We start from the raw sequence: 26,539 nt of genomic DNA, 5'->3' as shown, positions 1-26,539 counted from the left end.
GATGGGAAAAGAGAGGCTGCAGCTTTGAGTGGTGTATTTTTCTAAAACCCCTTTCTCTTTCCAATCCATTTCAGTAGCTCAGCAAAACCTTTCCTCAACCACTTTTAAACTCACTCTCATGCACAGAAGGAAAGTTTATCTTGAGCTAGACAAGTTGCTAAAAACCAACAAATGTGAAATTGGCAAATTGTTTGACTGCAAGCTTCTATTGAACTGACTCATGGGTAGTTCCCATCCAGGTAAACCGAAGCTTGAAACTGTCCAGTAGTGAGTTCCACCTTTTCCCAATACCTAACCTTGTTTGTTTTCTACCAGCCAGAGGAAAACATCTTGTCAGGGCAGGGGGCATCTTCTAGACCAGCGGTTCTCAACCTGTGGGTCGGGACCCTTTTGGGGGTCGAACGACCCTTTCACAGGGGTCACCTAAGACCATTGGAAAACACATATTTCCGATGGTCTTAGGAAACTGTATTGACTGAACTATGTCATGTATCATCTTTTGTATTATTAAAGCTATTGTTATGTATTATTTTCATTAGCAAACCATCCCATGACAATGGATCGTGTAGAGAAGAACGAAAATAATTTTATGGTTGGGGGTCACCACAACATGAGGAACTGTATTAAAGGGTCGCGGCATTAGGAAGGTTGAGAACCACTGTTCTAGACCATTCTGTAGAGCTTTCTTTTAGATAGTATCTTGTTTCATCTGTGATCATTACAGCGGATATGGATTGGGCTGAAAGCTCCTGTACAATCTGATTCTCTTATCTTCTCCACCATCACTCCTGTCCCAATATGATATTTTCTCCTTATTCATCTCCCTGCATTCTAGGTCCCTTATTTTCCAAGATCCTTGCTCCTTAGCCATGCACCTACTTCAGTCCCATTGCCTAACTACAATACTACCTTGGGGGGGGGATTTTCTCTCCAGTTTCTAACAATCAGCAACATAAACTCAGCCAGTGTGGTGTAGTGGCTAAAGTATTGGACTGGGTGTCGGGAGATCCGGGTTCTAGTCCCCACTCAGCCATGGAAGCCCACTGGGTGACTTTGGGCCAGTCACACTCTCAGCCCAACCTACCTCACAAGATTGTTGTTGTGAGGATAAAATGGAGAGGAGGGAGAGGAGGGTTCCTTGGAGGAAAAATGGTGGGATATAAATGCAATAATAAATAAAATTTGACCCCAAGCCCTATATCAGTATTTCTAATCTCAACTAAACTGCTTCCTCAATAACTGCACTTATTGGGTGGGTTTGCACATCAGCCTAAGCCACCCTATGAATAAAGGTATGGTGGGATGGTTGTTCGACAAACAACCCATGGTATGCCTAACAGACAATTGAGCTTGCCATGGCTTGTTTTCCCCCTAAGTCTCCAGCCAGCTCCAGCATGTATTACAGGCACCTTTGCGGCAGAACCCTTCTTGCCTCCTTGTCCCAGCCCCCTTGCTCAGATAGCTGCTACGTTTTCATTCGCCACTTTATTTTTCAGGTGCTTCGGGAGTACGCAAATGTGTTTGTCATTTTGAAATTTTATTATTTTCGCATTCCTTCACAAGTGTGCAAGAGCACATTTTCACCTGTCCAATATGTGTATTCTTGACTTATCAATGTCTTTGTATGTTGCAGTTGTTAATGGGAGCACTGAGGTAGAGTAGTAACGTACAAGGAAATTGACATGGTGAGACTGCAGACAGGCTAATTTGCACAAAGTGACAGGAGGATCCCATTTGCGCAGTCAAAAAGCACCAAAAAAAGGGGGGAAATGTAAGAGCAGAAAATGCACAAAAAGGGTGGGGGGGGACAATATCTCGCTTGGCAATGTAATTCTCCTGCTTTTAAGTGTTTTACTCTGTACAGCACCATGTACATAGATGGTGCTATATAAATAAATAATAATAATAATAATAATGTCAGGGCCTTCCTCTCATTCATCACTTCCCCAAGTCTCCAGCAAGTCCAGAAAGGGGAGATACTGCCCACCCCACCCCTTTTTGCACCTCCTTCTCAACAGTCTTTTAAGAATTATTTTGTACTGTTGCTTTTTCACACGTGCACAGGAGTGACTAACAGCTGCTTGGGATGTTGCACTAAATTTCCTCATGTTTTACTGTTGTGCCATGATTTTTGCCTTATTTACCCTAAAGGTAAGGAGATGAGAAAAAGAGAAGAGGGCAAGAGAGTTGGCAGTGCATGAAGTTGTGCAGAATGGAAAGAGCAAGAATGTGCACAAAGAAAGATGACAAGGGGGATGGAGGGGAGTTTTAATGAAGGCCTAGAAGTGAGGTTGAGGTATGAGTGACAGGGAGCCATTGTTTATTTAATTGCTCAAAATACATTTAAGCTTTGTATCTGGATGTGTTTCTTTCTTTATTCTCATCAGATCAGATTAGGTGGACAGTTCAGGCCAGGACAGAACTCTATAGCGTAGTTCACACCCATAGAAATTCTGGAGTTCCTGTGTTGAGGTGTTCATTTGCTGACTAACACAAACTTTCTTTCCCAGCTTTTTCAAGGTTTGAAAATATGCTGTTATGGGCCATTTACTGATATGCTCCCAGGTAAGTCGATTGGGACACTAGAAGTGAGTTGAGAGACGTTCATATGAGCTGAAATCAGTCCAAGTTTAGTTGACGTCTCAGGGGCTCTTGAGTTCCCTTTTTTATTCAAAGAATTATGTAAATGTCAGCAGGATTTAGTAGCCTTCAGTCACCAGTGACATCTTCTGATTTTGTCAAAAGAGGGGATGCTGAATTCTGTGCCCAGTACCAAATTTTGTTCTTTCATAGTTCAGTATCTAAAACTATAAAATATAGTCATGTCTTCAGAGAACAATTCCCCAAACTTTCCAATTCTGTTAAAAAGTAAATGCCAACATATATCGTAACAAATGTGAGAGGCCTGTTTGGATTTAGTGAGTGTATAGGGTGAAGGGGTGGGGGTGAAGTACGCTGTCACTGTAATTTAATATTCTATCTCTGTCTTCCTTTTCCTTTGGGAATTGTTCAGAACAACTGGAATGGATGGTAGAGTTGTGTGGCGCATCCCTTGTGAAGCAACGTGACTTATTTGCTCATGCAACAGTAAGTATGTGTTAAATATTATGGGTACAAGCAAATGGGCCAAACTGAGATAATTTCCATTATTCCATTAACTCCTCTAAAGTACAATGAATTTGGCTTGGCTTTCCTGCCTCCCATGGCCTGTGCTGAGTAAGGGTGCATATGGTACTAATTGCAAATAGAGTCAGAGAAATGGTACTGCCTAGAAGACATTTGATCTGAGATACCATGCATACAAAACACACATACATTCTCTCTCACTCACGCACACATACACACAGAATGGGCAGTGCCAAGGTCAGGTAAGCAGTGGTTCTTTAGCGTGGTGTCTATGCATCACACATATGGGCTCTGCACCTGCGCGGAGCTTCAATTCAGAAAAAAATTCCATAACTGAGAGTCTCAGTGGGAACTCTCCCCCATCGCGTAGTGCGCATGTACCGAAGAGTTCCCGCCCAATCCCTCAGTTCCTCTTTGACTGCCATTGCGGCTGCATCGTCGTGAACAACTTCGTCAGATCTGTAATACAGAGAAATAGCTGAAATTAATTTCTTCTACACTACTTTTTCTAGTTTTTTCTTATCTAAAAAAAAAAATTGACATCTTTTTCTTTCTCTTGCGATCTCCGATCGCCGCCTCAAGGCGCATGGCCCTCCGTGCCCCGTTTAAGAGGTGTATGCGCTGCGGGAGTAAGTTGCTGCCCTCAGACGGCCACAATTTGTGTCTCTGCTTGGGGGAAGGACACATAGTTGAAGCTTGTGCGGCTTGCCAAGCATTCTCGAGGCAAACTTGAAAACATCGGGCCAACAAATTACGTGCAGAACTGGCACTAAAAGCGGTGGACACACCATCGGTCATGGCGACACCACCTGCTCCCACTGCGCAGGCAGTATTGCCCTCTTCAACTCCCGTTTCCCCTGCGAGATCATGCATGGAGGAAAGTATACCATTGACCCCAGGGAGGGCGCTGGCAACGTTGCTGGCTAAAAACTTGTCAAAAAAGGCAAGATAGCCAAAGACAACAGAAACTCAGAAAAAGAGAAAGCGTTCGGAGTACACAGAGGAGAGACCTGCTAAGACTCAGAGATCTCAACCGATCACTACGCCATCGAATATGCCACCCTTGACATCGACAACAGTGGCTCCCATACCGGCACCAGTATCGATACCAAGGGTCGATCCCGTAGCTCTCACCTCAACATCAGAGGGTGAAATTCGGGATTCCCCACCCATACAACACGGGGATTGTAGCCCGTTGGCTACCACATCAAACAGAAGCTCACCCTGAGTTTCAAGGATACCAGCACGGGACGAGATCCATAGAAGGGATACACAGAGCCTGCCTGAATCAGTGCGTTCCATCAGAAGCCATTACCATGATCATGACGACCATCGCCTGCCTTGCTCACGATACTGATCCTGTTCCCCACAATATGTCTGGGACAGACGGTCACAATTCCCTATGCCACCAAGACCCACACAATTTTGGGATGAGTGGCACGATGTCCACAACCACTACCATTATGATTACCCACCATTTGCTAGACCCAGGTCGACAACTATTACATGTCCTACATAGGAACACACCTTCATACTTCCTGCAGCGCCATCGGCATCGATACCAGCACCTGTTCTACCCTTGACATTGAGGTGTATACCGGAACAGCATACGCAACCCACGGTCGCCGCTGAACAACTTTTGGGATGTAAACTCCTTCATAACCACCAAAAAATTAAGAATGATATCCCTGGCCACAATCCTACTGTTGTTAACCAGACATGCATGGTTTGCCTCCATAGATCCAAAAGACGCGTATTTTCATATCGATATACACAGACAGCCAACAATTCCTTCGATTTGCAATCAGCAACCAGACTTTTCAATTTACTGTCCTCCCCTTCAGGTTGTCGACAGCACTACGCATCTTCACAAAGTGTATGGCGGTGGTGTGCACCCATCTAAGACAAGGCATCCATGTGCATCCATATCTGGATGACTGGCTTTTGGTGGGTCACTCATGAACGAAGTTTCTTTAAGACATCTCTCAAGTACGAGAGTTGCTACACAATTTGGGGCTTATAATAATGGAAGAAAAATCCTGTTTAAGCCCCACAAAGTCAATCCACTTCATTGAAGCTATACTTCACGCCCCATCCAGCCAAGTTTTTCTGCCAAGAAACAGAGCTCAGATCATCATCACATTAGCCTCCAGCGTGATGAACCAAAGAAAAATCAAGACCCATGAGCTTCATAGACTATTATATTTCATGGCATCAACGACTACCATCATACCTTTTGCCCGCCTCAAAATGAGACCCCAGGGAGTCGTAAGATCATTTCGTTGGTGGACCTTGCAAAAGAACCTCTCACGCAGAATACCCTTTAGGATTTCCCCGCCATCGAAGATTATTACCACAGAGTTGGATATAATCCAACCGGAGTTGGATTATATCCAACTCCGGTTGGGGAGGTCACTGGGGATCCCTGCAGATACAGGGCAATTGGACAACCAAAGAATGGAGGGCCCATATCAACCTTCTGGAACTACTTGCAATTCAAAAGACACTCCTGCAGGTTTTGTCGATCAAAGTCTATTTAGCTGCTGTTTCAGGTTTTCATAGAATCATAGAATAGCAGAGTTGGAAGGGGCCTACAAGGCCATCGAGTCCAACCCAATAGAAGAACATACCCTTTTCTCGCATCCTATGGTAAAGTGGATCCTAAAAGGGTTGCAGAACCTTATTCCACCTACCTGGACACCATGCTCCTCTTGGAGTCTTTCAGTAGTATTAAACTAACTTACTTCAAAACCTTTTGAACCATTGGCTATGGTCAACTTACAGTTGGAAAGTAGCTTTTTTGGTGGCAATAACTTCGGCCGGTGAGTTATGCGCACTTCGAATAGATGAACCATACCTGGTTTTTCACAAGGACAAGATTGTCCTCTGACCAGATACTTGCTTCCTACCTAAGGTGGTATCTGCATTCCACCTCAACCAAGATATAATTCTCCCAGCATTTTTTCCATCTCCAATGACACCGTTGGAGAGGATGCTACATACTCTGGACGTGAGGCATGCTCTAGCTTTCTATAAAGCAAGAACTGAGCACCTACGCCACAATAATCGTGTCTTTGTCTGCTGTGGGCAATGCAAAAAGGATCTCCCTGTATCATCCCAGAGATTATCCTTCTGGTTGGTGCAGATGAATCTCTATTCTGGAAATATGCTAGGCAGCAATATGGTCAAGACCTACAACATTTGTAAGGCACTACAGACTAGATGTTCAGTCTCGCACCGACTGCTCCTTCAGGAGAGCAGTGCTGTCATCGATCTTCAACTTAAAGGGACACCTGCACACCACCGGTAGGTCAGCTTGCTAATTGCCCATATGTGTGATGCACAGAGACCACGATGAAGAAGAACAGGCGCTTACCTGTAACTGTGGTTCTTCGAGTGGTCATCTGTGCAGTCACACATATGGGCTCTGCGCCTGCGCAGAGCCTCGATTCAGAAAAAACTTCCATAGCTGAGAGTCTCGGCAGGACCCCTTCCTCCATCGCGTCGTGTGCACGTACTGAAGGGTTCCCGCTCAATCCCTCAGTTCCCATGAGACCCCATTGCGGCCTCGGTACCAAGGAATAAACTTTTTCTAGTATTAGGGAAGCATCTAACCCAATATATGTTCCACCTCAGAGGGGTAGGTGGGTGGGTTTTGTGACTGCACAGATGACCACTTGAAGAACCACAGTTACAGGTAAGTAACCTGTTCTTCCAGCAGCTTCAGGGTTGCAAGTGGGGGGAGGCTTTGGCACACCCCTCTGATGACCCTGATTATGATTGCAACAAGGAACAGTGGTCTTTTTCCTACATCCCAGCTGATCAGTTGAGTTGTGGTGGAAATTGGGTGGGGTGCTTGTGGGCTTGGCGGACTACAGAAAGGGCAGCAGAGGATTATGCACTCCTGCTTTAGCTCCAGGCCTGGCTTCTCCAGGAGTGTTGTCTTGTCTCCCTCACTGTTGCTTTATCACCTCAATCACATTTTGTACCCCTGTCTGGTGTTTTCTTTTGCTCCTCAAGTCCCCATCTGGTTGGAGCGAGAGCTGTAGCAAAGCGAAAAACAGTCTGCCCTGACATTATCTCTGGCGGCAGACTGGCAAGAGAAATTGATCCTGTATAGCTCAGCCGTCTTTCTGTTTATTCTTTTCTTTTATCTTGCAACCCCTTAGAACTCCGCTGCTGTGATAGTTGTTCAGCCCGATGCTTGGGCGGAAGACACTGTCTGCCAAGGTGAGATTATAGTGCTGCTCATGTCTCCCAAGATAACGTATGTTACAAAGTGTCCAGTTGTCAGCTGGTTTGGGATAATAAATGCCAGCCATGACAGGTAACTAGAGGGAACAGAATTAGCCCTACTATACTGTGGGCCTGGCTTTATTCTTCAAGCATTATTTGTCATCGTCACCAACCCCTCAGCTACTATGAGCCCACTGGGAGAGAAGTAGCCTCCTCTCTTATTTGTACTACTTTTTGGAGAAGGTAAGAAATTGCAAGGGTCCCCCCTTCCCACTGTTCAGAAGAGATGCATATGGATCCTCACGTTCTCCAAACCGCAATGCAAATGAGAGCTCTAAATAGGGCTCTGTGTTCTGTTGGCATCCTGTTCCCCTGAGAGCCAGGGTCATTATCACTCGAAGATGTTTGCTGGCAAAATGAATTTCCAACCAGAGATTGGAAATTGATCCTGTATAGCTACAGTACAGCAACAATGCAAACCATCCAACAAGACCTGCCTGTTGTCATCTCCCATCATTGTGTCATGGCATTTTGAAAGGTCATTTATCAAACATGTTCTTAAAGAAACAACACTCTTGAATCCTCGGGGAAGGGAAGAAAACACCATGTCCATAAAAAAGTCTCACAGTTGGTCTTGTGTTGCAGGATTCCCACCACAATGCAGTGCTACTATAGTTTCACGAGAGTGGGTGCTGGACAGTGTTGCATGCTACCAACGCCGGCCATTTGATGAATACGTCGTGCAGCAGGTGTGATGAGGTGGCCCTCTGGAATTACTCATCACTACAGAATCTTCAGGACAGGATTTCTATGGCACTTTTCTGACAAACTTTCTTATACTTGGAAGATAGATATTTCAGTTTGCATAAAAATGCCCTGTCTCGCCAAAGGCAGAACTAAAACTGTAAAATATCTGTCTTTTGGCTATGACTGAAATAATGAGCTGATGTATTATTTGCTATCTAGCTGCTGCCTTGTTTGGGAAGCCTTTTCTTTCTTTCTTCACAGCGTCTTGGAGATTTATCTCAGCCAGATAGAAGCTGTTTATTTACTTGTTACTTGTTCACATAGAAAGATGCACTTACGCTGGATCGCTGACATGCTGTACAGCCACCCCTTTGCTTAGAAAGGAGTGGCTGCACAAGAAGCCACTGCAAAGGACCACTGTGTCTGGGTAAGAAAACCTTACCAACCCTCTCACAGAGCAGACTGAAGCCAAGGGTTCAAGTGGCAGATTGGGAGGAGTGGTGCGTTGTTGCCATTGTCCTTCTGGCCACAATCTGCACCTTGGCTTGCTTGAGTTGCCTCTGCACTTCCACTTGCTTGCCATTGTGTTCTGCTGGGTGACTGTATTGAACCATCTGCTTGCACTCAGCTTGCCTGCCTCAGCGCAGCAGCGGTGCTTTGCCCCTTTTCCAATCAGGTGGGGTGAGCTGCCTGCCTGCCCATCTGGCTCCAGCTGCCTGCCATTCTTTGGCGGCGGCAGCCCACCACCGTTTAGTGCCTGACTTTGTTACTTAATGTTAAAACACTGATTTTTTTCTGGAAAGGCAGGTCTGAATCTGAGTGCAATGAAAAATGACCCATTAGGAAACGCTCAACCCATGAGTTTGCTCTATGAGAGAATAGAGAGCACTCTTTTGTACAGTTAATGCTAGAGTGAGAACCGGTGTTCGGACTAAAGGAGTCCTGAAGCAGACACAACAGAAGCCCTGCTCCTGCCTTATAAGGAGACCTGGGTGGGACAAAAGAGGCTGCTCTTGTCTCAAGGCTAGAGACTGGTCTGCGCATGTGTCTTAGTAATCCAGTCAGTCAGTATCACTCTATGGATCTTTAGTTTTTGCCTCTCACCGAGGCGTTCCCAGCAGTTCAGCAACATTAAGCCACCTCACAGTGACCCAACTGCAATGAAGAGAAGTGATGATCTACACTGCTTGGAGTGACCAGGCCTGCATAGATGTACAGTGGGTGAGTGAGTGAGTGCGCGTGCTTTCCTTCTACTCAACATAGGCATGGCAGCTGATTACAGTGGCCTATGGCAGCTGTTTGGCTGCTTCTGAAGAACCCACCCTGCAATACTCAGAGTTGTGAAGGTGCCACATTTTGAAGCATCCTAGGAAAGTCTCGGCTTTTTCTTTGTGGCAGGGCTGGGGTACTACTTCAGTGCCATTTTACTTAATAGCCCCATGCTTAGCTAGACACACCTCATTCTAATAGGACTGGGCAGGGTTCTTTATAACCCTCGTCAACAGCCATGTACTTTAAATTTGGCCATCTGTATCCTGAGACTAAGCCTAGCCCTGGTTTGAGTATTTAATAAAGCCCACAGAGGCAAGGAGGCAGCCTGGGGTCAAGTTCAACTGCTGCAGCACTACAGTTGAGAATTTCTGTCACTTGTCGAAGGGGTTCTGAGACACCTCCTTTAAGAGTGTCATTTCCCACATTATTTTAAATGACATTGGTATTTGCCTGATGCTTCATCCTGAAGTCTCATTTCCAGAAAGGAAATATTCGTTAACAAAATGGCCATGGTCACCTAGCTTTTAAGGGTGAGAGTGTTTGGTCAAATGTGAATGAAAAGCATATGTTTCGCGAAGCTTCTAGGATCCTTTTAGAGACCATCACCATGCTATACAGCCATATCTGCACCCATTTCATGGGTATTTTTTGTACACATGACTGCAGCTTGGAATTGGAGAAATGTTGGAAGGACAAAGAAAATAAAGTATTTCTTCACATAATACATAATTAAGTTACAGAATTAGATGTATTAAAAATAGACATTAATTTATTGTAATTTTATTGCCAAGGATTTGAAGAGTTAGGTGTGTGCTACAGGTAAGCAACCTGCATTTCTTTTGTAAAGAAAACTTAGCCTTGAAAGAGCTTACATTTCATACAAAAGCCTGCCTAAGAAGGATAAGCCCTTCTCTGAAACAATTGTGGAGAGCAATCAATGTGTTGTAATTTTGAATGACAGGCACAGGTTTTCTCACTTGCGCTATTTTCTCTCTCTCTTATTGACATTCTGTTTTATATAAGGGTTGCTCTAGATAGAACAGTTTTATAAGTTTTTGAAAGTATTCTGTAAGTGTAGATTCGTACTTAGGGCTACTGCTTCACCAATCCAAGACAAGAATGAAATGGGAAGTGGCATTTAATAGAGTAGATTTCTTAAATTGACTGGTAAATTGTAAGCTTATTTAAGGTGCTTGTGTGTTTCCTTTAATCTTTTACCCACAGAGAGTCCTTGGATTTGAATCACAGAATTTAAAGGAACTGAAAGTCACCTACTCCCTAAAGGCAAGACCATGTAACTACTGCCCCTACCTCTTAGAGACGACTTTGTTAGGTTTCAGGATGCAAGTAACATTATTCTCCAAATAAAGTAGCGATTTCATAAATGTAACATGACACTTTCCGTGATGGGTTTGTCTGCTGGTTCCGTTGGAATTAGAAGTAGATGCATCATTGCATGTTAGATGCCTGCGTAAGAAAGGCAGATAATTGCCTAACGAGGCCTGATTAGCAAGCAGTAGAATCTGTAGCCTGATTGCATCAAGATTATCCACATCCACTGTCAAGAGTTTTGTTGTCATCGACATTTTTTAACTGTCAAGTCAACATCACCTTCTGACTGACAGCTTGCTTATCTCCAAAATCCACCTTGGCTTCTGTTATCTGCCTTTCAGGACATTATAGTTATCTGGTGAAACATTTCCCAGGTAACATGAAGAAACTGCTAACATGCCCCTGTAGCTGCTGCTATGAAATTATTTCTCAATTTGGGAAGTGAGCATGGTTGCAGAGCCTTTAGAAAGGTAGTTGCAGCCAAGGCTGCAGAGGATCAAAAGCATATAAGACCCTTACATGGCACCTGGAATTTAAGGCCTTTGCTTTTTTACAGTGTTATCAATTTCCACCAGCTTTAAGAGGAAGTTGCAACGTTTTCTCCATCATAGAATAGTAGAGTTGGAAGGGGCCTAAAAGGCCATCAAGTCCAACCCCCTGTTTACTTGGTACATGAGACTCCAAACCTTTGTTCTTCCTTCTGTAATGCTTTTGCAGTGCTGATACTCTGGCCCTGTGTTCCCTGCTGATGAGCTGTCCTGCAGACCATGAATAATGGGAGTACCCATAGGGTAAGAGCAGGGGGGAAAGCACCTTTCATTTCTGTAGTCTGATAAAAGCCCCTAAATACTGAGGTGCAACTTGTCTTTTTCCTCACACATCTCTGATTATTCTCTACAGTTGTGGCTTTCATCCCTCATCTTCTCTCTGCTAGCAATGTTCTTCTTCGTGGTCTCTGTGCATCACACATATGGGCTCTGCGCCTGCGCAGGGCCAGCTTCGGAAACTTCTCTAGCTGAAAGTCTTTTAGGTGGGAACCCCTCCCCCACTGTCCACTGAGCATGCTCAGGGGTTCCCGCCTAATCCCCTCAGTTCTCTTCAACCGCCTATGGGTCAACATGGAGACTTCTCGTGTGTGGTATACTTTACCTCAGCTGAAAATATTCTATTTTCCTTCTTGTCTTTTCTCTCCAGTTTTCTAACCTTTTCTATTTAGTTATTTAAAAAAAAGGATTTGTTTGTTGTTACTTAGCCTTGTGGCTTATGGCACATCAAGGCCTCTTCAAGAAGTGCCCCGTTTGCGGGCTGAAGATCACGCAAACCGACGGACACTCACTTTGTTTGGAATCTTGTGTGTTTGTTTAAGTTCTCGAGGCAAACGAAAAAGAACCGCTCAGACTGCCTTCGGGCGATACTCTGGGATAAGGCGTTGGAGGCAGTGGAGAAACCGAGACCATCTCGACGCTCCAAATCTCCTATCGTAATGGAGTCTATGCCCCAACTTCCTCCAGCACGGAGTTGAGCCTTACCGGTTCCCCCCTCCTCCTCCTCTCAGTCCGCATCCGCAAGGGTGGCAAAAGATTTCTAAGAGCAAGAGAGTGTTCTGAGGCACACGACCCTCAGAGGAATAAGAGCAAAACTCAAGAATATAAATGCGAGGAAAAAGTCGTCGATACCGAGGAGCCTGGCACTGAACACATCGGTACCGAGGCATGCGGCAGGGCATAGGAGCCCTATGTCAATCCTTTCACTGCAAAGGTCTCCGCCGCTACCGATAAGCTCGATACCGAGGCTATCGCTTTCGCTACCAATAAGCCGATACCGAGGCTATCGCTTTCCCTACCTACAAGCCTAGTACCGAGTGTAACGGAAGCCCGAGTCAATCGGAGCTTCCCACTGGGTCTGCTTAGGGGTTCCACACTCCCGAGCCCGCCCCAGCACCCTACGTTCGTGGGACCGGCAGTTCTGGAATAAAGACACACAGACATACCAAAAGGGCCAAAGCAAGATTTAATACATAAGAGTTACAATTAACAAATAAGGCCTTGGCCTGTAGCCACACTAGGGGAAATAAAGGGGGGTTAAAGGAAAAGGAGGGGGAGAGGGGGATGGATGAGGTAAGGTTAAAGCAGGTATAACTAGCCACCATTCCATCTAAAAAGCATGCAGCCACACCACTAGGCTCCCCCCCTTCTACAGCCAAACAGTGGCTAGCTTTTGTCTCAGAAAACCAGACTCTAAAACATAACAAAACACTAACTTTCCTCAAGCACCCCGGCTGAGTTGCTTCTGACGTTCTTCGTCGCCCCCGGACTGAAGACCTCGAATCCTACTCCAATTATTCTTTTTATCCCTGTTCCTCCCGGCTGCTCCAGCCCCTCCTCCCTGAGAGGTGCTTGATCTTTTCTCACACCAGGCTCTCCTGATGTTCACGATCGTATCTCGGCATGTCTTTCAGATATCTCAGCTTGGCTGCTTCATCGTCGTTTGAAACTTAATATGGCAAAGACTGAATTGCTTGTTTTTCCTCCTAAACCTTCTCCTCATCTCCCATTCTCTCTTACTGTCAATAATGTTACGCTTACTCCAGTCAAGGAAGCTCGTAGTCTTGGCTTTATATTTGATTATTCGCTCTCCTTTATTCCTCATATTGAGGCAGTAGCTAAATCCTGTCGTTTTTTCCTGTATAATATTGCCAGGATTCGATCATTTCTGTCTGTCTCTTCTGCCAAGACGCTTGTTCATGCACTGGTTATTTCTCGGTTGGACTACTGCAACCTTCTTCTCACTGGCCTTCCTTCTTCTCACATCAGTCCGTTGGTCTCGGTCCACCACTCTGCCGCTAAGATCATCTTCTTGGCTCGCCGCTCTGATCATGTTACTCCACTTCTGAAATCTCTTCATTGGCTTCCAATTCACTTCAGAATCCAATATAAACTTCTTCTGTTGACCTTCAAAGCTTTTCACGGTCTAGCTCCTTCCTATCTCTCCTCTCTCATCTCACACTATTGCCCCGCTCGTGCTCTTCGTTCCTCTGATGCCATGTTTCTCACCTGCCCAAGGGTCTCTACTTCCCTTGCTCGGCTTCGTCCATTTTCTTCTGCTGCCCCTTACGCCTGGAACGCTCTTCCAGAACATCTGAGATCCACAAGTTCAATCGCAGCTTTTAAAGCTCAACTAAAAACTTTTCTTTTTCCTAAAGCTTTTAAAACCTGATGTTGTTTGGACTCTATACTGTTAGTTTTACCCTACCCTGTGCCTGTTTACCCTACCCAGTGCCTGTTTGCATTCTCTTCTCCTCCTTATTGCTTTACTATGATTTTATTAGAATGTAAGCCTATGCGGCAGGGTCTTGCTATTTACTGTTTTACTCTGTACAGCACCATGTACATTGATGGTGCTATATAAATAAATAAATAAATAAATAAATAATAATTAGCCTGACGGGGAGATAGCATGCAGGTGCGAGGCCTCTAACTAACCTTCGGGCTTTAGGAAGCTCCGGCCTCCGGAATCTTAACTCCCACCCTTTCCCCACATGCCAAAGCAGGGTCCTGGAGCCAGCCGGGTCATAAACCTATCCCACCAGACACTAACTAGAAAACATATCAAACTAAACCATCACACTATAACTCACTACTAACAGGAAAACAGGCACAGTTTTAAAACTCGGCAACAACTTCCCAACTCCCTGGTTCTTCACACCGAGGCTATTGCTTCCCAGACCATACTCAATACCGAGATGGGCGACTCCATCCTCGCCACCGGTACTGAACCCTCTGCAGCAAACAGCGTATTGCTGACTCGCCGGCACCGTCTCCATTACAGATCATCACGGTACCGGCTGACAACCCTACCATAAGGGCATCGGTCTCGGAAGGCAAAATTAGAGGTTCGTCCATAATAACTCGGCTAATTGGGGCCCTTTTTCCCCTCGATACCGAGAAGAGCCACAACCCATCGATACCGACAATCTCCCATCCACCTCTCCCAGAGGATGTCATGGCCATGCCACCGCCACCTCTACCATCGGTACCGAGGCGTGCTCCGCAACCGACGCAAACCGAAGTACCAATCGCTCGGTACCGTTACAAGCATTGCAGACGTTGCCTACATCAGACATGGGACTGGATGTTCCATCGGAGGAGGATTACCAATCAGACTCCTCACAAGATACATCACCACCAGATGACCTTGTGTCCTGAAGAAGCCGGTCTGAAACCAGCCACTTTTGCTTATCTCTTTGGGCAGAGTGCCCAGACTGGGAAGCACGCCAAGAAACAGCAAACACAGCAATTAAAGAAGTAACTAATAATGTGTATTGGTCACACAGCGGAAACAGAAATACATAGAGCAATTGCTGGTTGCTTACGCAAAACACAAAGGCAGTCCATAAAGCATTCCAGATGTCAGTGACGGTACGAGAGAGTCACGAAAATCCATAAGCCAGTCCAGGTTCCAAAGGGCAGGAGAGAGTCACGAGGTCCAAGAAGTCCAGAGTCCAAAACGATACAACAGGAACACGGCACGGTCACGGGTACACGGTCCAGAGCTTCTCCCAGGCAAACCAGATAAGCTCTGACAATTTCCTGGTCTGCGGACTGCTATCTAAATACACCAGCTCAGCCTCACAGCTGTTCCTTGTTCAGCTGGCGTTTATTAGCAATCCGCTTAGATCGACGTAACGCCTCCTTCTCTGCCCTTTGCTGTTTGAACGAGGGCACGTGTAACAAGTCTGTTTGCTCCTCTTCTAAGTCTGCACTGGATGAGGCCTCTGCTGGCTGTTGATCAGCCAAGCTGGTACTGGGTCCTGCCTGTGGCTGCTCATCCCCAGAGTCCTCATCCTCAGACAACTCACCATTCCTTACACCTTGTGGTCACTGCAGACGTGGTGTCCCCTTCAGAGGACTTAGCAAACTTTACAGATCAGGTACAAAGAATGGCAACATCCCTAGGGACTCAAATATCCCAACCTATAGAGAAATTTAATGACCCAGTTTACGATGATGTATACTGTGGGTCATCAACCCCAGTGGCTATTCTATATTTGCCTGTGCTGCTGCGCACAGCACAGCAATCATGGAAGCTGCCCTCCTCTATGCCACAACGTCGAGGAGGCTAGACAACATATATTTATAAGATGCAGGACTAACTTGCGCCGTTCCTATTTACACACCCAAAACCTAACTCAATAATACTCAAATAATGTACCAGTGGACAAAGAAGGTCGTAGGTTGCACGGCCTGGGGAGAAGAGTATACTCTTCTACAGCTTTATCCCTTCGTATGCATAATTACCAAGCCACAATGGCAAAACATAAGCTCTTTTTATGGGAGATTACATCTCTCTCTGGATTCTTGCCAGATGACCAAAGGGAACTGGCAGATGTTTTTGTACTGAGGCTATGAGACTTTCTCGACAATAGCTTAATACAGCACGCCACGCTACGGACTGCTCCTCAAAGCCATAGTAGTTTCCATTGCACTACGAAGGCATGCATAGCTAAGGTCCGCAGGGCTGTCCCAGCAGGCACGCACCCGCATAGAGGACCTGCTGTTCGATGGAAGCCAGATCTAACCACTACTGTTAGAGTCCCCATGGCTGGCCTCCTCGGTAGCAATAATAACTAGCTTCTTCAGTACACTGAAACTCTCGATACCGAGACTTGCAACAACATAACTAGCTTCTTCAGTACCGAGCCTGAAACCTCTCGGTACTAAGACTGCTCTCAATACCGAGACTGGTAACAATATAACTAGCTTCTTCAGTGCCGAGCCTGAAACCTCTCGGTACCAAGACTGCTCTCAATACCGAGACTGGCAACAATATAACTAGCTTCTTTGGTACCGAGAATGAATCTCTCAATGCCAAGACTAGCAACAATATAGCTTCTTCGGTACAGACTGGAACCCTCGATACCAAGAGTGGCAATTACATAACTAGCATCTTCAATACAGACGCTGGAATTCTTAATGCTGAGACTGGCAATTGCATAACTGGCTTTTTTGGTACCAAGGTTGGAACTTTTGGTACTGAAAATGACAATAACATAATACCCTTGATACCGAGATTGGCAATAACATTAATAGCTTCTTTGGTACAAACGCTGAGACTCTTGATACCAAGAGGGCATCTCGCATGCAGCTTCAATATTAGAGGGTGAGATGTAATATCTCTCCCCTCCAAAGCCAATGGACATCTGTCCACCACATCAGGCAGTGTATACCTTGCAGGCTAACCACCTATTTCAAGGTCCCCATTCCAGAGTCTCTACGCTCTGAGTGCTTTGCTTTCAATGGAGAGCGTTTTATTACCATGTTGTCTGATGTCATCATTTTTGGGGGGGCCCTCCCTTGGAAGAGGAGGGGACACAATGTTAAATGGGCCACGTCTCCTGAGAATACCATACAAGCATGGATACCGGCTTCAGTACTGTGATAGGGATATGAACAACCGAGATCACTGTCATTGCGACCGATACACAGGGCTCAGCTGTTACAGCCACAATGTGTCAGCACAATTACTTAGCTCTTCCCCATTCCACCCCCATTCCATGGGACATCAGGAGATCAATGTGGGGAAGATGAGTTAGAGCATAAGAATAGACCTGATTCCCTTCAATCCTTTGAGGACTATCAGTCGGTCTCAACATTGCTCTCTTCTGCATCACCTACACAGGGCAGAACCTCCTTTGGAGGACTTATACCACTTCCAGGTCATTGAGGGTGACCAGTCTTGGTATTGAGACACATAACTAGGTAAACAAAGTGCAGGATTTTGTATCTCATGTTATATGTACTGAGAAGCCAACTCCAGTGTCGATATTTTTCCTCCCTACACTGTTTCTGACAGTTAAAAATTCCTGGAAGGGCCCTTCTTGATGGCTCTGACATTGGAAAGTGCAGAATCCTTACATAAGGTCCAGTAATGGACATGGGTTTTTTTCTTTATGCACCCATGTTCCAATTCTATATTAGTTCAGTTAGCCCCAAGGGGAGTTTTCAGAACATATTCATCTGCTTTGGCCCCCAGAGTCATACACTATCTAGTTATGATGTCCAGATACAACTTTTCCTTTTGCCAGCAACTTAACATGACCCGTCACTTCACTGTGAGTTGAGAGCGATGGTGCGCGCTCTGGCGCTTCGCATGCATACCTATGATTAGCAGGTCTCACTCTGTGAACTAGATTGAGGACCTACCATTCGATGGTGAAGGATTGTTCAATCTCATTGCTCATCTCGTTTCCTGCATCAGAACCAGCAAATTACAGATGACACACTGTCCTTCTTAATGGTGCTTCTCAGAAGGGAGTATGTTTTGCAAAAGTATGCATACTTCCATATAGCCATTCAGAACACTCGCCAGAGGTACCTTGGGTTTATCATAGGTACCGATATGTCCCAGTTTGGGTGCGTCTATTGGACTTAAGCACAGCCCACCGAATGTTTGCAAAATATATGGCAGTTCATTTGCCTACACAGGGTGAAAATCTACCTATATTTAGACAACCGGCTTCTAGTAGCATCTTAGAAGAGGATGCTATCGAAGGCAGTGGGAATAATCCTCAATTTATTGAGCTCTCTGGACCTCATAGTAGAAACCACAATGTTAGACTGTCAATCCTTACCCCCTGATATATGGGACATAATTCTAGCAGCTAAGAAACAAGCGACTAGAAAGTCATATGCTACCAAATGGGAAGCTCACTCCTTTGCACTAAGCAGGAAGAGAAACCCCTTTCAAAGCCTATTTCCACCATCCTCACTTTTCTTTTTTCCTTGTTAAAAGAGGCCTTAAGTTTCCTCACTTAGAGTTTATCTGGCAGCGATTCTGCCTCACATTTATGGATTCAGGGCTGTTTGGTGTTCACTCATCCACTGGTTAAGCGCTTTATGAAAGGGATGAAAGATACAGTTCCACCCCTTCGTTCCTTTGTTCCGCAATGGATCCTTTCCGTGGTGCTCAAAGCACTGTCTGCCAAGCCTTTCGAACCGTTGGCAAAGACAGATTTGCGTTTACCGACTTTAAGGTGGTATTCCTTGTTGCCATAACGTCTGCTAGACGTGCATCAGAGTTAGCGGCACTCCGTATGGACTCACCTTATATGGTTTTTCATGCCGACAAAGTGGTCCTTAGACCGGACCCAGCTATCTTCCAAAGGTTGTTTCTCCATTCACCTTGGGCAGGATTTTACTCTGCCAAGCTTTTTCCTTGCGCCAACAACTCTTCTTGAGTCGACACTACATACGCTGGACAGAACAGTGACTCTCTGGGGATCCCTAAGTTTTTGTTTGTTATGGGTCAAACAAAAGGGACTCCAAGCATCTCCGCAGACAATATCTGCTTGGGTTTTTCAGACTATCAAATAAGCCTATGAATTTGCTGGCCCCCCGCTGAAGGGGAAAGTGCGCTCTCACTCCACCAGAGGAGGGGCCACTGCTACAGCTTTTGAAAGAGGTATTGCCATACCGGACCTCTGCAAAGCGGATACCTGGTCGACACCTCTGACTTTTGCCAGTCACTACCGTCTGGACATCAGAACGCACAGAGACTGTGCCTTTGGGCGTGCCGTCTTATCGGCAATCCGTTGAATTTACATCCATCACCTGACACCACCCACCTCCGGGTAGTCAGCTTGTTATTCGCCCATATGTGTGATGCACAGAGACCACGAAGAAGAAAGACAGGTTGCTTACCTGTAACTGTAGTTCTTCGAGTGGTCATCTGTGCAGTCATACAACCCTTCCACTGTCCCCGCTATGGTGTCATTTTTTTTTATTACCTGGTGGTTCACCTCAGTGAGACTGTTTAGGCGGTTTCAGGAACTGAGGAGATTAGGCGGGAACCCCTGAGCATGCTCAGTGGACGATGGGGGAGGGGTTCCCGCCTAAAAGACTTTCAGCTAGAGAAGTTTCCGAAGCTGGCCCTGCGCAGGCGCAGAGCCCATATGTGTGACTGTACAGATGACCACTCGAAGAACTACAGTTACAGGTAAGCAACCTGTCTTTTTATTTTATTCTAGAACTTCCAATTCTTCATGGGCTCTGTGCATCACACATGGGCTCAGCGCCTGTGTGGAGTCTCAATCGGGAACCTTCTCTAACTGAGAAAGTTTTGGCAGGAGCCCTCCCCCACTGCCTTGGTGTGCAATGCTGTAGTGGGTTCCCGCCTATTCTCTCATTTCTCTTTTGACCACCATTGTGTTGCCTTGTAGAGAATCTTCTCTGGTTCATTTTTTCCCAATGGAAAATTAGAACTTGCTAAGGTTTAATTATGATTTCCTTCCAGTGGTCTTATTTTTCAGCTTTTGAATTTGATTTTGGGTTTTTATTTTTGTTCATGAGCGACTGAATCCTATGGCCCTTTGGCCTCTTTTCATAAATGCACCTGTTGTGGCAGTGAACTCCCTCCAACAGACAGATGCTGTTCCTTTTTTATTTGGGAGAAGGTCATAAAGTGGACACTTGTTCTTTGTGATCTCTGTACATCACGCATATGGGCTCTGCACCTGCATGGAGCTCAATTCAGGAAACTTCTAGAGCTGAGGAGATCTTTGGCAGGAGAAGCAGCAGGAGGCAGGGACTTACTCTGTCTGAATTGCCTCACTAATCAGGCGGACATCCTAGAGAGAGTGTGGAATTCCCAAAGTGGAACCCTAATTTCCACAGTTTGGGAGGAGTGGTCTGGAAACAAAGTCCTCTGAGGAGAGACTGAAAGAACTGGGCATGTTTTGCCTTGAGAAGAGAAGACTGAGGGAAGACATGATAGCACTCTTCTAATACTTGAAAGATTGTCACACAGAAGAGTGCCAAGATCTCTTCTTGATCATCCCAGAGTGCACCACACGGAATAATGGGCTCAAGTTACAGGAAACCAGATTCTAGTTGGACATCAGGAAGAACTTCCTGACTGTTTGAGCAGTGCGACAATGGAACCACTGGACAGCCACCTGTCAGGTATGCTTTAAGTTGGATACCTGCATTGAGCGGGGGGTTGGACTCGATGGCCATATAGGCTCCTTCCAACTCTACTATTCTATGAGTAGTTGCCATTCTTTCTTTCTAGACAAATCTGAGTTCCTCACACTGAACACCTGAGTAAAAGCAGGCCCACAAATGTTTGACTGGGTTCACACAACAGATTAAGCCATGATAGTTTATTTTCTAGCAGAACTCATGATGTGTTCATGTGTCACCTGTGGGATGTTTCCGCTACTCAAGATGGGTTAATTCTCCCAAACACCCCATTCTGAGATCCACACAGAATGGATATAGGAGGCTCTCCTCAGAAAGTTGCCCTCTGTGAGTAGAAGGTGATATTGTGATGGTGGAAGGGGCAGGGCAAGACTACCCTGCTCCTTCTCATGTGTTTATTATCCCCAGATACATAATGTCTGAATTGGACAACGATCTGAATTTCCCTTACAAAAGACAGCTGAAGTTGGTTCTTTACTCCTCCTAGTTCTCCATTTGAAAGTTTAAAACAAAGCTGCATCCTGAATAAAGAATTGAGGTTTCTACCCCTGCCCACCCAAATACTCTTTCAGATACTCCATTTATCATACATCTTTTATGACTGGGAGCCCGTCCCCTTCAAGGAGTGAGAATTCTGTGGGCAAAATTGTTGTCTTCACATCAAGCACTTTAATGCATGATAACCACAAGACACATCTACAGATAAGGAACTGTGGGTGTCCGTCCTGTCCCCCTGCTGCCAGAAGATCATGGTATTCACTCAGAAACCACCTAGAGAGATAAGGCAGTCTTTGCCCACAGGTTCTTCTTTGTGGTCTCTGTGCATCACACATATGGGCTCTGCGCCTGCATGGAGCTCATTTCGGAATCTTCTATAGCTGAGGCAAACGGTTTGGGTGGGAACCCCTCCCCCACCATCAACTGACTCTGGGTCCCCGCCCTTCTCAGTTCCTTGACACCGAATTGCTGAAAGGATGTCTCGTTGGGAACTTCTGTCTTTCTCGTGAGAAGAAAGCTTTAGAGTGCTGAGGATTTTAGTTCTTTTAGTTTGTTTTCAGTTTTTGTTAAGTCTTAATTTATTATTGTAGTATTTTTTGCTATTTCACCCTCCAGCGATCTGGGATTGCATCAGGGAGGGCTCGCATGGCTGTTAAGGCCTTTTTTTCCTGAAGGGGTGTCAGCAAGCTTCCCCAAAAGACAGATATTCTCTCGATTTGTTTGGGAGAGGCTCGCATCATCGAGACCTGTCACTTAAGCCTTCTGAGTGCTAAACACATAATGGTGATTCTGAGGAAAAATGCTCTAGAAGCCATGGATTCTCCAAAGCAATCAATGCAGCCACTCATGGTGGAGGCTCCTCGACCTATGGCTTTCATGAGTTGAACGTCCTCAGACCCTGACTCAGCGTCCTCAGACCCTGACTCTAACCATGGATCATTCCAATCTTCAAATACTGGACGCTCTCTAGCTGTATCTGCAGCAAAAGAGATATCTAAGAAGGCCGGATCACAAGCCTTCTGGGACTGATCGCTTGGGGCGATTCTGAGGAGAAATGCTCTGGAAGCCACGGATTCTTCAAAGCAATCAATGTAGCCACTCATGGCGGAGGCTCCAGCCTATGTCCCCTCAGCATCCTCAAACCCTGACTCTAACCATGGGTCATTCCGATCTTCAAATACTGGACACTCTCTAGCTGTATCTGCAGCAAAAGAGATATCTAGAAGGCCGGATCACTTAAGCCTTCTGGGACTGATTGCTCGGGGCATTTCTGCAGAGAAAAGCTCTAGAAGCCATGGATTCTCCGAAGTACTTTATGCAGCCAATCATGGCAGAGGCCCCTTAGGTCCCCTCAGCGTCCTCGGACCCTGACTCTATCCGTGTGTCGTTCTGATCTTCCAGAAATCTGGATGCGCTTTAGCTGCTTCTGCAGCAAAAGAGATATCTAGGAAGGCTAGGTCACTTAAGCCTTTGGGACATACAACAACAACAACAACAAAAGCCTCATTCCAAGGCTGTATGGAAGCCAGATCTAACCACTACTGTTAGAGTCCCCATGGGTGGCCTCCTCAGTAGCAATAATATAACTAGTTTCTTCAGTACCGAGCCTGGAACTCTCGGTACCGAGACTGGCAACAACATAACTAGCTTCTTCAGTACCGAGCCTGAAACTCTCTGTACCGAGACTGGCAACAATATATCTAGCTTCTTCGGTACAGAGACTGGAACCCTCAATACCAAGAGTGGCAATAACATAACTAGCATCTTCAGTACAGACGCTGGAACTCTCAATACTGAGACTGGCAATAACACAACTGGCTTCTTTGGTACCAAGGCTGGAACTTTTGGTACTGAGACTGACAATAACATAACTGGCTTCTTCGGTACCAAGACTGGAATTTTTGGTACTGAGACTGACAATAACATAACTGGTTTCTTCGGTACCAAGGCTGGAACCCTTGATACCGAGATTGACAATAACATTAATAGCTTCTTTGGTACAAACGCTGAGACTCTTGATACCAAGAGTGGCATCTCGCATGCAGCTTCAATGTCAGAGGGTGAGATGTGATCTCTCTCCCCTCCAAAGCCAATGGACATCTGTCCACCACATCAGGCAATATATCCCTTGCAGGCTAACCACCAATTTCAGGGTCTCCCTCCAGAGTCTCTACGCTCTGAGTGCTTTGCTTTCAGTGGAGAGCGTTTTATTACCATGATGTCTGATGTCATCATTTTTGCCCCCCCCCTCCCTAGTGAGAGGAGGGGACACAATGTCAAATGGGCCACGTCTCCTGAGAATACCATACAAGCATGGATACTGGCATCAGTACCGTGATGGGGACACGTACAACCGAGATCACTGTCATTGTGACTGGTATACACAGGGCTCAGCTGTTACAGCCACAATGTGTCAGTACAGTTACTTAGCTCTTCCCCATTCCACCCCCATTCTGTGGGGCATCAGGAGATCAACTTGGCGAAGATAAGTTGGAGCATAAGAATAGACCTGATTCCCTTCAATCCTTTGAGGACTATCAGTCGGTCTCAACATTGCTCTCGTCTGCATCACCTCATGATGTAGTGCCTACACAGGGCAGAACCTCCTTCGGAGGACTTATACCACTTCCCGATCATTGAGGATGACTCAGAATTGAGACACATAACTCTGTAAATAAATCTCACACTGTATGTACTGAGAGGCCAACTCCAATGTCAATATTTTTCCTTCCAACACTGCTTCTGACAGTTAAAAATTCCTGGAAGGCCCCTTCTTTGATGGATCTGACATTGGAAAGGGCAGAATCTTTACATAAGGTCCAGTAATGGACACTGGGGTTTTTCTTTACGCACCCATGTTCCAATTCTATGTTAGTTCAGTTATCCCAAGGGGAGTTTTCAGGTTGGACCTACCAGGCCACAGAACATATTCATCTGCTTTGGGCCCCAGAGTTAAACACTATCTAGTTATGATGTCCAGATAACAACTTTTCCTCTCGTCAGCAACTTAACATGACCTGTTGCCACCAACTGTGAGTTGAGAGCAGTGGTGCGTGCTCTGGCGTTTCTCATGCATACCTATGATTAGCAGGTCTCACTCTGTAAGCTAGATTGAGGACCTGCCATTCGACGGTGAAGGGTTGTTTAATCCCATTGCTCATCTTATTTCTTGCGTCAGAATCAGCAAATTACAGATGACACACTGTCCTTAATGCTGCTCCTCAGAAGGGAGTATGTTTTGCTCCCACACACTTAAAAGTATGCATACTTCCATATAGCCATTCAGAACACTCACCAGAGGTACCTTGGGTTTATCATAGGTACCGACATGTTCCAGTTTGAGTGCTTCCATTGGACTTAAGCACAGCCCACCGAATGTTTGCAAAATATATGGCAGTTCATTTGCCTACACAGGGTGAAAGTCTACCTGTATTTAGACAACTGGCTTCTAGTAGCATCTTAGAAGAGGATGCTATTGAAGGCAGTGGGACTAATCCTCAATTTATTGAGCTCTCTGGACCTCAGTAGAAACCACAGAGCAATCCAGACTCACTCCGACTATTAACAATTCCATATTGCACGGTGAAAAAAGGCACTCCAGTCTTTTAGGACCTACCTGATGGGCCACAGAGTGTGAGTTTTTACAGACAACACTGTGTTGTCGTATATAAACAAGGAAGGAATAACCCACTCTTCTGGATCTACCCTAATGACAATGGAGATTCCAATGGGACCATCAGCAGGGGAATCTCACTTCAGTCCTACACTTGGCTGAACGAGGCAAGCAAAATCATTCAACAGACTTCAGAAGGTCCCACACAGGTGGCAGTCAAATCTGTTGGTTCTATCTCAGGTTTTCTCAGGAATATGGGACTCCAGAGATAGACTTCTGGTGACACCTCACAATACGATTGGTCACCTGTTTGGTTCAAGAGCAGAGATCACATAATAATAATAATAATAATAATAATAATAATAATAATAATAATAATAATAATAATAATAATATCCCTAGGAGATGCATTCCAGATTGAGTGGAATCTATTACCTGTTCCTCTCATTTTCCCTCTCATTTCAAGAGTAAAGCTATAAATAAATAAATTACATATTTTTTAAAATAAAAATAAATAAGTAAAATAAAAATAAAAATCATCTGGTCCACACAGACTACATCATAGTCATCCCTCAGTGGCTGTGACAAGCATGGCTCACTCTACTTCTGAAGATATCACAGAGTAGGGTCCTCCGACTCCTATCGGTACTGAGCCTTTTTTCCTTACAGCCTGATCTACAAATGCTCAGACTCATCGCATGAAGAATCTTGATACCGTGACTAATTTTGACATGAGGTCGATTCCATATTCCACCCAGCCTGTAGGCTGGCAACAGAAAAATCATCTACCATGAAATGGAATGTTTTTTCTAAATACTCAGATCTTCAGAACTTCCATCCTCATTCAGCCTCCCTGAAGGATGTACTTACCTTTACACTCCTTATATGCTAGGGCTGAAATAGTTGTCAATACATCTGTACTGAATGCTTTATCTGAGCCTAAGTTTCATTCCAGCATGCAGTTTATCTGTCTTGCTACACTCTGGACAGCAAATCCATCTGAGCCAATGGCAACTTTGGATTTCAGGTTACATTTTTGGAAGGTTCTTTTTCAATTACTACCTTCTGCCAGTTTCCTTCTACTCCAGTGGAAGTCTCATTACACTGACCTGATGTAAGGCAAGCTCTTGTTTTTGCAAGGCTGCATCAGACAAATTTTGTAAGACTAAAATACCATTTTCCTGTTACGTTGTCATTACATGAGGACAATCACTATTTTCACAAACATTTGTGGTGTGGATTGTGAATGCAATTAAACTACCCTACGAGTTGGAGGGCTTACAACTCAATTGCCTTGTAACACCCCATCCGGTACTCACTGCCTCAACGTCGACAGCCTGAGGCAAGTGACTGTCGATCCTGGACTTATGCAGAGTGGCTACTGGGTATAAGACCTCTACCTTCATTACACACTACTGTCTTAATGTTTGTACCACGACAAACTGCAATTTTGGGCAAGCAATTCTGTCTTCCATCTTGAGATGGCACATTGATCTGCACCTACCCTCCACCAGGGAGTAAGCTTGTTAATCGCCCATATGTGTGATGCACAGAGACCACAAAGAAGAAATGCAGGTTGCTTACCTGTAACCGTAGTTGTTCTTCGTGGTCTCTGTGCATCACACATAGGGGCTCTGTGCCTGCGCAGGGCCAGCTTCGGAAACTTCTCTAGCTGAAATCTTTTTAGGCGGGAACCCCTCCCCCACCGTCCACTGAGCATGCTCAGGGGTTCCCACCT

The 26,539-nt window shown here is 45.4% G+C and overlaps 2 protein-coding genes across 3 annotated transcripts in view; both read left to right on the top strand.

The window, feature by feature from the left end:
• BRCA1 (BRCA1 DNA repair associated) overlaps positions 1 to 10,301 on the top strand; it is an 85,568-nt gene extending 75,267 nt beyond the window's left edge. The window contains exons 18-21 of the mRNA XM_063127425.1: positions 2,511 to 2,565; positions 3,014 to 3,087; positions 7,296 to 7,356; positions 8,008 to 10,301. Of these exons, the coding sequence (XP_062983495.1) occupies positions 2,511 to 2,565; positions 3,014 to 3,087; positions 7,296 to 7,356; positions 8,008 to 8,117 (300 nt within the window). The 3' untranslated portion in view covers positions 8,118 to 10,301. The remainder of the gene's footprint in view (positions 1 to 2,510; positions 2,566 to 3,013; positions 3,088 to 7,295; positions 7,357 to 8,007) is intronic.
• The window catches only part of PIP4K2B (phosphatidylinositol-5-phosphate 4-kinase type 2 beta), a 453,863-nt gene that overhangs the window by 366,332 nt on the left and 60,992 nt on the right, over positions 1 to 26,539 (top strand). The window lies entirely within an intron of this gene.

The sequence above is a fragment of the Elgaria multicarinata genome, chromosome 1 (assembly GCF_023053635.1).
Source record: "Elgaria multicarinata webbii isolate HBS135686 ecotype San Diego chromosome 1, rElgMul1.1.pri, whole genome shotgun sequence".
Lineage (NCBI taxonomy): Eukaryota > Metazoa > Chordata > Lepidosauria > Squamata > Anguidae > Elgaria > Elgaria multicarinata.
This window is presented reverse-complemented; position numbering and strand designations above follow the sequence as displayed.